The sequence below is a fragment of the Pelobates fuscus genome, chromosome 3 (genome assembly GCF_036172605.1).
Source record: "Pelobates fuscus isolate aPelFus1 chromosome 3, aPelFus1.pri, whole genome shotgun sequence".
In the NCBI taxonomy this organism is placed as follows: domain Eukaryota; kingdom Metazoa; phylum Chordata; class Amphibia; order Anura; family Pelobatidae; genus Pelobates; species Pelobates fuscus.
The window spans coordinates 166,972,774-166,985,990 of NC_086319.1; the positions used below are offsets into that span (position 1 = coordinate 166,972,774).

The 13,217-nt window shown below is 39.4% G+C and overlaps 1 protein-coding gene across 1 annotated transcript in view; it reads left to right on the plus strand.

The window, feature by feature from the left end:
* The window catches only part of MICAL3 (microtubule associated monooxygenase, calponin and LIM domain containing 3), a 216,598-nt gene that overhangs the window by 126,198 nt on the left and 77,183 nt on the right, over nucleotides 1–13,217 (plus strand). The window contains exon 25 of the mRNA XM_063447645.1: nucleotides 11,766–11,958. Coding sequence (XP_063303715.1) covers nucleotides 11,766–11,958 — 193 coding nt within the window. The remainder of the gene's footprint in view (nucleotides 1–11,765; nucleotides 11,959–13,217) is intronic.

Genomic DNA, 13,217 nt, shown 5'->3' on the forward strand with positions numbered 1-13,217 from the left:
ATTGATGACTAGGTACAATACCCTAAACAAGTACTAGTACAAGTAAATAGTCACTTTGAGAGCATCCATTTATTAATTCAGACTTCTAAATAGGTGTATATGATATTTAACCCGTTATTAGAACTATGGGATACATTACTTGTGTAGCTGCAATGTTTAAAATTGCTGAGCTGAAAGGACAGAACCACTGCAGGCAGTCCACTTCTTGAGATGCAGTGCTCTGGATGACTATTGGTCCTTTGTTATGCCCTAACTATCTCACTGTTTGAGGGCCAGTATGTCTCTGGGCTGGTAATGCCTCCCAGTATTAATAACAGGTTGGTCTCGCTGAGTGCATAAAATAGACCTCATTTTCCAAATGCTGGAACCTCAAGTAGCCATAATGGCAAAGTAAAATATCTCTATCAAGTTTAGTGCACCCCCAGTTACCATAAAATTAAGAAAGAACATGTTTTACTTATCATTTTCCTATGCTGAGACCCCCTCGGCGCAGTTCCTCTCCACATTTCACAATGTGACGGAGTAGGCATGACCTCTTCTGGCGATGGTTCGATTCAATGCTCCTCATAGAGGAACATCAGGGACCTGATGCACATGCACAGCATAGATGACCGCATGCATCTATGCTTCCACATAGGAAAGCATTGAATTAATTGCTTTTCTATTGGCTGCCCGAACACGTGACTACGACTACTCGGACAGTGCAGTGAAAGTGCCTCTAGAGACTCCCTCTATGACTGCCACTATAGGTGGATTTAATCCTGCAATGTAAACATAGCTGTTTCCAAATAAAACATTTTTTTTTTTAAATGCATGCAGACCACTTCATTGCGATGAAGTGGACTGAGTGATTATTATGATCCTTAAAATGCCCTATCTGCATCAGTGTTTTGGGTACATTTTGTCTTTGGGATGGTAATGATCCTAAATTTTAGAACAGATTGGTCTCTTAAGTGCATACAATTCACTCACACTAATAGATCTTTAAACCAATATGAAAAAGTAGCTTATATAAATAAAATACAAAATCCTTAAATATTCCACAATAGACTTGCCACAAGCTTATTTTCAGTCAAACCTTTTAAAGCGGTAGTTCTGTTATTTTACAGTCAAGGATCCAAGTGACTATATGCATGTTATTAGCCTGGTGACATTCGTCAACTGAACAAATTGTTCAAGGATCTGTTGTTCCCATGTAACATTATATTAGATTTCCCCTATTGCCTTTCTTAGTCTCGGCCATTGCCCGGTGTATTGGGAAATGCAGCTAGAGTAAAACCGTTATTGTGCTGAATATGAAGTGCTGCTGTCAAAGGAGACCCACAATGAAATGGGGAGCCATTTTTGACTCCTAAATCAAGGGTTTCTTATAATCATGCCTACCTCCCAACAAATGTTGACAAATGTTAACATATGTGCCTACAGTCCATCCAAAGGTAACTTGTGTGCGTACATGGTTGGTATGAACTGGGCTATAGTTAAATGGAATAATCAAATTTGTGTGTCCTATTAAAGGGGAACTACTAATTCTCTGTAAATTGCACCATCAAATTAAACATTGGAAACCCCCTATAACTTTCAGTACCCATATATATTTTGATGTTCCATTTTCATTTGCATTGAGCAAATTTAAGTCCAATTTAATCCAGATAAGACATTGCTCTGAAGAAGGAGAGGGGAAAAGAATAGAGCAGTGAAATTTCCGAGGCATAATCTATAGACAAAACCTTCATTAAGCTAATGTTGTTTTGGTGACTATAGTGTCCCTTTAAAAGAATCCGTAACCTGCAGGATGCATTTTCCTAACTAGCACTAATGAATGGGGCTATATGGTCATTGCAGAGTGTTTTTATTTTATTTTTTATTTTAGGTGCTTGTTCTCACTTATTGTAATGTTTCCACTTAAAACATGTGAGATCTGATTATTTCAAATATGATTAGGTGTACTATATTCTTTGTATTTTTTTTAATATTACTTTTATGTTACTTGGATATACATATAAGTAAAAACCTATTTTGCATTTTTCAATATGGGTGGATACCTAGTTGTTAAAAAAATAAAAATACAAACATTGCAACAACCATCCCTTCTTCAGTGTATTTTGTAGCTTACTATTCTTCTATGGTTTCAGAGTCTTTAAGTACTCCTTTGTCCGATGCACCACTGACCAGACCAGAGACCATGCAAGTAATTGAGAAGTTGGCTTTTATGGTAGTTATGAGGGTACTTGACAGTTTGAAACCAGCTTCTTCTGTATTCAGCCATGGAGCATAGTAAGTGGTGCTTCTGAACAACGAGAACTTCTAGATGACTTCATGCGCAGCAAAAGGATAAGCCTAAAGAGGCAGTTACAAGCTGAATTAAAAGGCCATTTTGGGCACCATAACAACTTAGTCACAGTTTAGTTAAGGTTAGACTGCACATAGTACCTTCTCGCAGCATAAGGGATCAAACCGGTAATGAATAGCTTAACCCCATAATTTGGAAGATGGTAACTGCATCAACTTACTTTCTTGATCTGAGCTTCCAACATGGAGTCTTGGCTTGGTCTGGGTGTTGCTGATAGGTTGAGCGTCACTAGCATCTCATTCAGAAAACAGGACCAGCTTGCACCATATTCCACTTCATTTAATATATATAAATATATAAGCATTACAATAGAATACACCACCCGGTTTTATTGCAATATATAATTTTCAATAATGCTGACCGTTTTGTTCTAGGTTTTTTTTTTTTAACCCTTTTTTTCAAAAAAAAGTGTTTATTTTTTATTTTTTTGCACATAACAATGTGCCCCAAATATTTTCATGTCCCCTATGTTCTTTTCCAAACCTTTCTTTAGAATTGATTTCTGATTACACTTCTTTTAATAGGACCAGAAAGGACATCCCTACCCTTTACCTGTCTGTTTGTTACTGGTTTCTCTTTTGCCTTTCATGTTCTCTCCTGTCTTTTTTTGATGCTCTGTAATGTTTTGCTTTTTGTGTTTGAGAATTTCACTGTTGCACTTTGACGTGAATAAATGTTATCCTGTTTATGACGGTTTCCGAGTTCTTTTCATTTTTTCCCTTTTCAGTGTTCTATTATAAGAGGGATGTTAATGCCTTTTTAAAAGAGAACTGTCCCTTCCCTGGATTTCTAATATTATATTTAGTTATCTCCTATATTTGACAAGTGTTTGTAAAAATAAAATCCACTTCATACTGCAATATGGCATATCTATCTTGGCTCCCGGTCCCTTTTACCTAGCAGAAGCATGGAGAAGAGGAGAAAAAAGTATTTCTGGTTCTCCTCCTCATTTGTCAAGTTTGCCCTGGCTTTACGTGGAAAAAAATAGATTGTGATGTAATTTTCTAAATATTTTAATATAAATTTAAAGCAAAGCATCACATAAGAAAATGATTAACACGCTAGATCAATGATTTTTAATATTTTATTTAGTGGTGTGATTTCCATAGAAGTGACAGTTCACGCTTGTAGCTTACAGCTTGTTACGGTAACCCCAACTTTACATATTTGTGACAGTACCCCACTTCTTTATCTAGAATTTCAACTCAATGGATGTATAAATCTATGGTAAGAGATACACTACCTGCCACAGATATTTAGGATACTTGTGACGGCCACACCTGTACAGATTTCTTTTATTACATTTTATAACACCATGCATACACGAACATAGGGCACAAAGGTTTTATCTCCCCACAGCTCTTGCTACAGTAGAACTTTCCACCTGCCACATTGCTGCTCACATTCTGACACGTTCTGCAAGGACAAGGTTCAGATACATATAGACCTATTCGCGAGAGATGCTATAAAAATGTAGTTGAGATTTTCATATAACCTTTTGTATTTTTCGTTCTTTTAAAAGTTAATTAAAGCAAAGATACAAGCAACACACATTTATGGTCCATGATTTTATCTGGTGATTATCCAAAACTGACTCTAACCTTTAGATCTCTACCCTTTCTACTGCTGTCCTACAATACTCAATCTCACCATGCCAGTCATTCATCTTTACACTTTTCTTTTATTGGATGTGCTTTTTTCAGTCTCACTCTGAACAGCCTTGTTCTTATGTTTATGACTTTTTGTTTGTTTTGCCATGCACACGTGTACAATTGTTGTCTTGTCTCTGTGTTTTGTGGTATTGTCTGCAAACGTTCTCTCTTTTTCCTTATCCATGCCAAATGGATTTATGCTGTAAGGGTTATTTTTTTTTATTTATATAACTTTTAGGGAACTCCACAGCACATAATCCTCAGGCAATCTGGCTGTTCTATTTTGTATGAGTGGAATTGCTAAAAGTGAGGGTATCCGGTCGTTAAAGGAACACTCCGGGCAGAAATTGACAGTCAGGGAGGCTTTCTACTGCTTTCGTTAGCTCTACAGAGCTAAAGGAAGTGGCAGGGGTGATTCACTTCTGCCTCACCCCTCACCCCTTTCTCAATTAACCTTAACAATTACAGCTCATTGAAACACCTTGAAAAGCTGTGAACTTGTGCATGGGGTTCCATCACAGAGGCTTCTCAATGGAAGCCTTTGTTTGGTCAATTCCCTGGCACAGACTAAAAGTCTGAGCTTAGGGTAAAGGGGGGCTTGCAAAGGCTGTAGACAACAGGTCTGCAGCTTTTGTAAGCCGTTTTCATATTCTAACAAAGAAAACATGCAGAAATTAATATAAATATATATATATATATATATATATATAACCATCTAAAAATGTACTGAATTTTTCAGGATATATACTCATATATTTTAACTAGAACTTTAGAAGAAAGAAAACAAAACTTAAGTGTGTGTGTTTTTTTTTCTGCCCTGCATTCTTACCTTGCGTACTGGTTTTCCCAGTGGTGAGTGACTCTAGCCTGCTGTCTGGGTATACTCGTCTCGCGAGGGATATTCTGTCTGCAGTTGTAGGTGAGAATCTATTGGTCCATCCGTCCCCCTGACACAGAAGGCTGCACTACCCTGGTTAGGGAGATATTTTCTACCAGGCCTGCCCGCAGCTGTATATTTTTGGAATACACAGTAGGATACAGTTGTTTTTTGTTTTGTTTTTTAGTTTTTCTCGCTTAAACTACAAAGTACATATCTTTTTTACATTGTTACTTTGTGCATTGCTTAGTGGATCTGGCTACAGGTGGAGGTGTGTATGTTGCACACTCCTCTATAGTGAACAAGACTCCTGCATGGTATGTTTTATACCATGTTTAGATTTAGGTATCTTATCATATGTTGCAAATCTTAGTGAATCTCAGACTGCAAATAAAACATATGCTATATATCACAGAGCAGGGCTCAAAATTTCAAACCTTTAAACCAGGGGTTCCCAGCCCAGTCCTCAAAAACACCATAGACGCAACTGGGTAATCTCTAAATCCTGGATTGGTAGTGGGTACTTGAGGACTGGGCTGGGAACCACTGCTTTAAACCAATACAAAATCTTTAAAAGTTTCTTGCCACTGCCAGCCTAAAGGGTCCATAGCACACTTTTTCAGGGGAGAATTTCTGTCATGAGTGGAAATTTGGAGCCCTGGCACAGTGTATTTTTCAAAGTGCTTTGTTATCTGCCTGCGTGGTGTATGTAGTGGATAGATGTGTAGACCAATTTGATTTTGATAGTCACTTGAATCTATCTATCTATCTAACCTATCTATCGATAGATAGATGTAGATATTATGTTATTATTATACAGCGCCAACAAATTCCATAGCGCACAGTGGGTGGACGAACAGACATGTAGTTGTAACCAGACAAGTTGGACACACAGGAACAGAGGGGTTGAGGGCCCTGCTCAATGAGTTTACATGCTAGAGGGAGTGGTAAGGGTAATATTAGAGTTGCAAGATTGGAATCAGTCAGGAGCTATTAACCGTTTAATTGATACACTTTTATGAAGAAGTGGTTTTTTTTTAATGATTTTTTTGAAGGAGTGGAGATACATCTGTCAAGTGCATCTCAAATATCTACATATTTGTATTAGTAACACTATAGTGTCCCTTTAATCTTCTTATTACAAGTTTTTCCATATTCAGTACCATCTAAGCTTCTTCCATACACCTGTCAAATACTGGGATACATAAAACAACACTATAATAATAACCACCTAGTTATTGCTATAAAAGTTTAAACCATTCATGTTGTTACATGCGCTTATTAAATGTTTTGCAAGATTTGCACATTTTCAGCTTTTCGTTCTGGTGTGTCCTAGGCGTCATCTCGGCAGTTTCTAAAACAAAAAAAATAATGAATTTTTTTTTTAAATGCATTTTACAATGGTTTTTATTTCTTATTAATGTACTCATGAATAAATGTTCGGATTAGTCCTTGTACGTGACAGGATATTATACATACCTATTCAAAAAACCTTGACTTATCAGGTTTTTGTGTCGGATATGTTCAGCAATCCAATTTATTCAGTAAAATACATGAATGAAAATACTTTCCAAGCTTATAAAAGCATTATTTGCTTGACAAGCAGCCTCATTAATTGTATTTAATAAATAATGTTAGTTGTGATCACATCTGCGCTCTCATGAAAAGAGTCTCTCTCTGAGCACAGACACAAATAAAATGTGCATTAGGTAAATTTTGGCTTCTTACTCAAGCTATTTTTGTTTTTTGTTTTTCTCTTTCCACTTTAAAATCTCTTAAATGGGCACTCCAGGCACCAAAATGACTTCAACTAAATGAAGTTGTTATGGTACCTGGAGGCACTTTTTTAAAGGGACACTATAGTCACCCAGACCACTTCAGTTCAATTAAGTGGTCTGGGTGCAATGTCACTCAGGTTTTAACCCTTCAGATGTTTCAGAGAAACTGCTATGTTTACATTTGGGGTTAATCCAGCCTCTAGTGGTTGTCTTCCGGACAGCCACTAGAGGTGCATCTGCGACGCTGGATGCGAATTTTGCATCCAACGTGCAGAGCGTCCATAGGAAAGCATTGAGAAATGCTTTCCTATGGACTCTTTGAATGCGCGCGTGGCACTTGCCGCGCATGCGCATTCGGTTCCACTGACGTCGGACGGGGAGGAGTGGTCACCAGCCCCGAGGGTGCCCGGCGCTGGATTAAAGTAACTGAAGGGGTTTTAACCCCTTCAGTGCAACGGGTGGGGGCACCCTAAGGGCACTATAGTGATCCTTCAACCCCTTAAGGACACATGACATGTGTGACATGTCATGATTCCCTTTTTTTCCAGAAATGTGGTCCTTAAGGGGTTAAGGAAGTGTGGAGTGCCGTCAGGCAAGGACAACGCTGATGGGCTGAGAGCGGTCAGCTGATGCTCTCAGCCAATCAGTGACTCCCATTTACTCAACCAAGCCAGTTTAGTGAATGGATATTCACTGATAGGCGGAGACATCGCTGATGAGAACAGTTTAGCCCCTTGAGGTAAAAGTGCCTCCAGGGACCTCCTGGCACAATAGGAACTTAATTTAGACAAAGTTGTTTTGGTGACTTAAGTAAAAAAAAATAAAAAATAAAGTACTTGCTATTAGGAAATGATGTTAAAAGGGAAGGATGGCTTAGGGTGAAGTAATGCTACATGAAGCTGCAAAACGTGTTTTGCTTTCTCCCTTAAAGCAAAACTAAAGAGATTTAAATACAAAGAAAATTAGATCATAAATATGAGATCAAATGCACCTTGACTGAAGTGTCCTTTTAGAAGGTTACTCCAAGCACCATGATCACTTGTGATTTGAAGTGGTCATGGTGCCTGGAGTCTGTATGTGCACAATTTCATTATAAAACACACAATAAGCAGAGTTTATACCCTTTATTGCAGGGCGTGTAACTTCACATCCGGCACATTCACTGGAGCGTCAGCAGCCAGCCTGGAACAAGAGTTCCAGACTGGATAATGTCTGTTCTCTGCATATTAGATGTCTGATGCCAGCGGGGCCGGACTGGGGATACAAAGCAACCCTGGAAGAAAGCGGGGGACTGTGAGTGGGTAGGAGGTCTGTATGGTGGGTACGGGGACTGTGAGTGGGTAGGGGGACTGTGACGTGGCTAGGGGGGCTGTATGGTGGGTAGGAGTTATGTAAGGTCGGTAGGGGGACTGTGAGGTGGATGGGCTGTATGGTGGGTAGGGGGTCTTTAAGGTGGGAACGGGGACTGTGAGTGGGTGGGGGGGCTGTGATGGGGGGGGGGGGGGGGGGGGCTGTATAGTATGTCAGCATGCATAGCATGCTGCTGACAGGAGTCCAATGGCAGCACAAACTCCTCTCCTCATCCAGTCCTACCCCTTTAAGGGGAATTATTTCAGCAGAGGAGGGTCAGGATGAATGGAGATCTTAGTCTTGGCTTTAGGGCAGATGTTGATTTATTTTATTTATTTTATTTGGGTGGAAGGGACCAGGAAAGGAGAGGGTTACTCTAGCTAAAAACAGTGTTTTATGAAAAGTGTTTTGGTTGTAGTAACCCTTTAATATTAGATTTACAGATTTGGATGTATTTCCTAAACTCTGAATTTTCATGTATGAAATCCACATGGCATAAAGGAGGAAAAACATTTTTACAGATCAGCTATTTTAGCTTTCAATTACACATTTGGATTTAATTCTCCAAACAAAATATGGCGTTTAGTGAATAATCCTATATGTATCTCTTGAAATAAGATTGGAGTTAGCCAGCATGTAAGTCAGTATAGGGTATAAAAAGATGCATAATTACCACAGCAAATTATTCGTACCATCTTCTCAAACACCAGATACCCTTTTTCTGACAGTTTATTAGGGCAATTAATAAATGTAAATATTTCTCAAATGGGGTCAATAATTTTTTTTTTTTTTTTTTTTTTTTTATCAAAAATTAGCATTTGTTTCATTTATAGACTTAACCTAATAGTTCAAATTTCCTAAACCGCAATCTCTGTGCTCTTTACTTTAGAAGGAATGTCTAATGTTCAAGCTCATATTTTTTAATGAATTTGAACAATGCAATTTTTTCCAAATTAATTTCCTAACTGCCTAAAATCCTTTTTCCCTTACAAAAAATAATACTCCCGGTCCCCCACAAGTAAATATTGGTACAGACCTTAAGAAACCTTAATTTTTATTTTCAGAACTTGTGTATGGATGCTTTATCATTGGCAGCCAGGGTGGTTAGGGTTACAGAAATATATTTTTTTTCAAGACCTAAGCATTAAAGAATTGTGAAGTGAGCCTGCAGGTGCATGACCTATGTACCAAAACCACCTCTTTAATACAAGTCTTGGATTATTTTTTGCGAACTTTCCTCATTCCCCGTCCCCCCGTCCCCCATACAGAGACATTTCATAAGTCCAGTTTTAATGTAATTTCTTACATTAAAATAAAATAGATCACTGCAGACTTCTAACAGAAAACACATAAACTAAAATGGTTTAATCTTAAAAATTCTAATTTATTCTAATTTACTTTATCTTTGTGTACCTTTTGTCTCCTGGCCATCTTCATCCTCGTGTTCCTTTGTGTATATATAAATTAAAGATGGTTAAAATCTGAATGTTTGATCCAGACGTGGGCAGATAGAATTGAGATACATTTAGGCAGAGGTGAGAATGAAACAAGGGTTGTTGATGTAAATGCCAGGAAGGCGTTGAAGAGGGAGAAACAGGATTTTGAGAGAAGGGAGGATATCGTGGATATCATGGGAGGGGCAGAACATGAATAAGACATGTATACAATATATAATCACATTCTGTTCTGCTGGTTTTTGATGGCTGTTTTCCAACAGGGAAGATGGGGCAATCTTTTTCAAAGGTTAGCAGACATTCTGTTCAATACAGTGTGTCAACTTGACTTATCACCCTTTGAAAAGGCAGCAGCTGTAATTGTGTGATTAATAGTTTCATACTTTTTAAGGAAGAATTAAGAAAATAGCTTTGAAATGGTTTTACATAATGTAGACTAGTACATGTGTGTGTATTACGAGAGTAAAAAATAGTCCATAGCACTTTTTTGGGACCGTCCCTTCTTCCACTGAATAAAACAATAATATAAACGTAACTAAAATAATTTGTATTTCATAACTAAAGAATCGGAGTCAAAAGATATGCAAAGTATAGATTACCTTGTCTCTGTATATTTCCTCCGCCTGACTTTCGTACACTTTGGGCTGAGCTACAGCGTCAATGTTGACTGCCATCACCAGTGACGGCTGCAGGGAATTCCATCTGTCTATGGACGATCCTGCAGTATCTCAGGGTCCTCCATTGACATCAATACTGTACTCTCGCGCATGTGAACTACCAGGAGCTGAAGAGGATCAGACTGCCTACGAGGGACAGGTTTAGGTAAGTAAATCTCACCTTTACCCGATTTAATGACTAAATGGTAGAGAATTGAGCAGTGAGACTGCAGAGGCATGATCTATACCAGGGGTGCCCAAAAGGTAGATCCCCAAATGTAGTAGAACTACCACTCCCATAACACTTTGCATGCCTTTAGAATGTTTGAGTGACAAAGCATCACGGAAGCTGTAGTTGAAAAACATCCGGGGATCTTCCTTTTGGGCACTCCTGATTTATACACTATAACAGCTTAATTAAGTTACATTTGCTTTTGTGACAAGAGTGTCCCTTTAAGAGGGCAATAAAAGATCCTAAACAGTTTGTACCAATTCAAACTAAGCTTTACTAGAAGACCAGTGGTAAAACGCATAAGTATGGGGAAAATGTAAAGGGAAATAAAGGAGAGAACTCTAGACTCCAGAGTTGTAAAAGAACAATATATGTTTCCCCAAAACAATTTCATCTCAATTAAGGTATTTTGAGGATTGGAATCCCTAGGCACCATCTTTCCATTGGCTGGTTTTGGACGGTTTAACACCTAAGATGTTCCCCAGATGCCTGTCTACATTTTATTTTTATTTCCCCGCATGGCCACCATACTGAGAAGAGAAGCACTGGACTCTGGCGATTGGCAGCGGATGTCAGCTGTCACTCTCAGCCTATCACTGGCTACCAATACAAGTAGAATATGTACTGTTACTGGCAATAGACTTATGCTTTCAGCCAATCACTGGTGCCCAATGCTTCCCTTTTCTGCTTGGTACAGAGGCCAAGTAGAGAAGGAAAAAAAAATCAATGCAGACTGGGAGCATCTAAGATTTTTGTTAATAAATCGAAAACTGTTTACCAATGTAAAGGACTATTGAGGTCACCCAGACCACTGCATCTCATTGAAGTGGTCTAGGTGCAGTGTCCCTGTCCTCTTAACCCTGCAATGTTAATTATTTCAGTTTCTGAGAAACTGCAATACTTACATTGCAGGGTCAAGATGGTCTCCAGTGTCTGTCAATCAGACAGCTACTAGAGATGCTTCCTGCTTGCTAGGGACCTTTCATCACTTAACTGATGCGGGATGTCCTCACACTTTGAATGAGATCATCCAGTGTCGGTAAAATTCCCATAGGAAAGCATGGCAGCAGTATCCCGTGCATGGTCATAAAGATGGGTAAAATATTTATCACATATTTTTATTGCAAACGGAAGGGGAACTTACCCACCTATTAACTATAGCGTTGGGAATGTAGGCTGTATTCCTAACATTATAGTGTTCCTTTAAGGAAAGACTATGTACTGGGAATACAGTCCTGAGATCGAGCTGAAGTTGTTTTGAGGGTAGAAAGTCCCTTGAAGTAAATGTTAGTTGTGCTAAAACAATATATAAATAAATAAAAAGGGAAATAAAGGTGGTTTAAATAAAGTGAGTCGATTTAAGGAAGCCGTATAGACCCATGAACTTGTGGTCATAATGCATTTCTTGTATTCTAGGCTCCAGCATGAATGGGGTAGAGGACCACAGTTTGGCCAAGCGACTTCGAGCTACCCCTGAACGTATCGAGCTGGAGAATTACCGTGTTTCACTGCGTGAGGAATTGGAGGAGGTGCCAGAGGAGACTCTAGCAGAGCACAATCTAAGCAGCCTTCTTGATCAAGGCAGAGAGGAGGTGGAGGCTGTCAGCAGGTACATACTAAGATTTAGCAACTCCACTAATTACTACTACTGTGTTTTCTGACAAATTGTTGTTTTTCAGTACTGTGTAAAGATAAAGTAACAGAGAGAAGTACCTTTTCCTTAATGTGTCCTAATTGCCAAAAATAAACGTTTACATTAAAAAACAGAGCTTAATCTCTAAAATGTTATTAAATCAGCCGTTGTTGCTTTTCATACCTCACTGCTCCTTCAAAACTCTACCCCCGCCCCCCCCCCCCTTTCCCTCTCTATCTCTCTCCTCCTTCGAAATTCACCCGATTCACTTATTCAAACCCTTCTCTGCTAATATTGCCGTTTTCTATTGCCCCCCTGGTTCCCCTCTCCTCTTCCTTGACCACTTCGCTGCCTGGCTACCCTACTTCCTCTCCTCTAACATACAATCTCTAATTCTCTGGGACTTCAATATTCCCATTAACCCACCCCTGACCTCAGCAGCCTCTAAACTACTTTTAATTACTTCCTCCCTCGGGCTATCGCAGTGGGCTAATTCTCCCACCCATGTAGCTGGCAATACCCTCGACCTCATTTTCTCTTATGCATGTACAGTATTTAATATCTGCAACACTCTTATTTCCTCTCTCTGACCACCACCTTTTATCATTTGCTTTCGAGTACCCCCTCACCCAACAACCTCAGCCTAGACTCCCCTCAACTCAGAAGGAACTTTAATTCTATTGACCTCCAGCAGCTGTCAGCTGTTATTGATTTGCAACTCCTATGCTTCCCTTCCCTCTTCTGTCCGTCACTGGCCATCTCCACATATAACACTACCCTCACCACTGCCTTGAACTCTGCAGCCCCACTCCAAGCATGCACCTCAATGAGGACACGCCCCCAGCCGTGGCATACTAAATCAACAAGCTACCTGCAAACATGCTCCTGTTGTGCTGAACTCTCCTGGAGCAGGCCTCGCACCCAGTAAGACTTTCTACAATATAGATTTATATTGTGTTCATACAGCGCATCCTTTGCCCTCGCCAAACAGTCATACTTTTCCTCTCTCATTAGTTCATGCTCCCGCGTCTCTTTGACACCTTTACTTCTCTTCTTCGCCCTGCTGTTGCCACCCCTCAAACTAACCTTACATGCTACTTTACCGACCAGATTGAACGGGTAAGGAAAGAATTCTCCCCACCTTGACTTTCTCTTTCTCAACCACACGTAGATCATGCCTATCCTACCCTTCAGACTTCCTCCCCTGCCAGAAGTGGCTGCGCTTCTACTTTCCT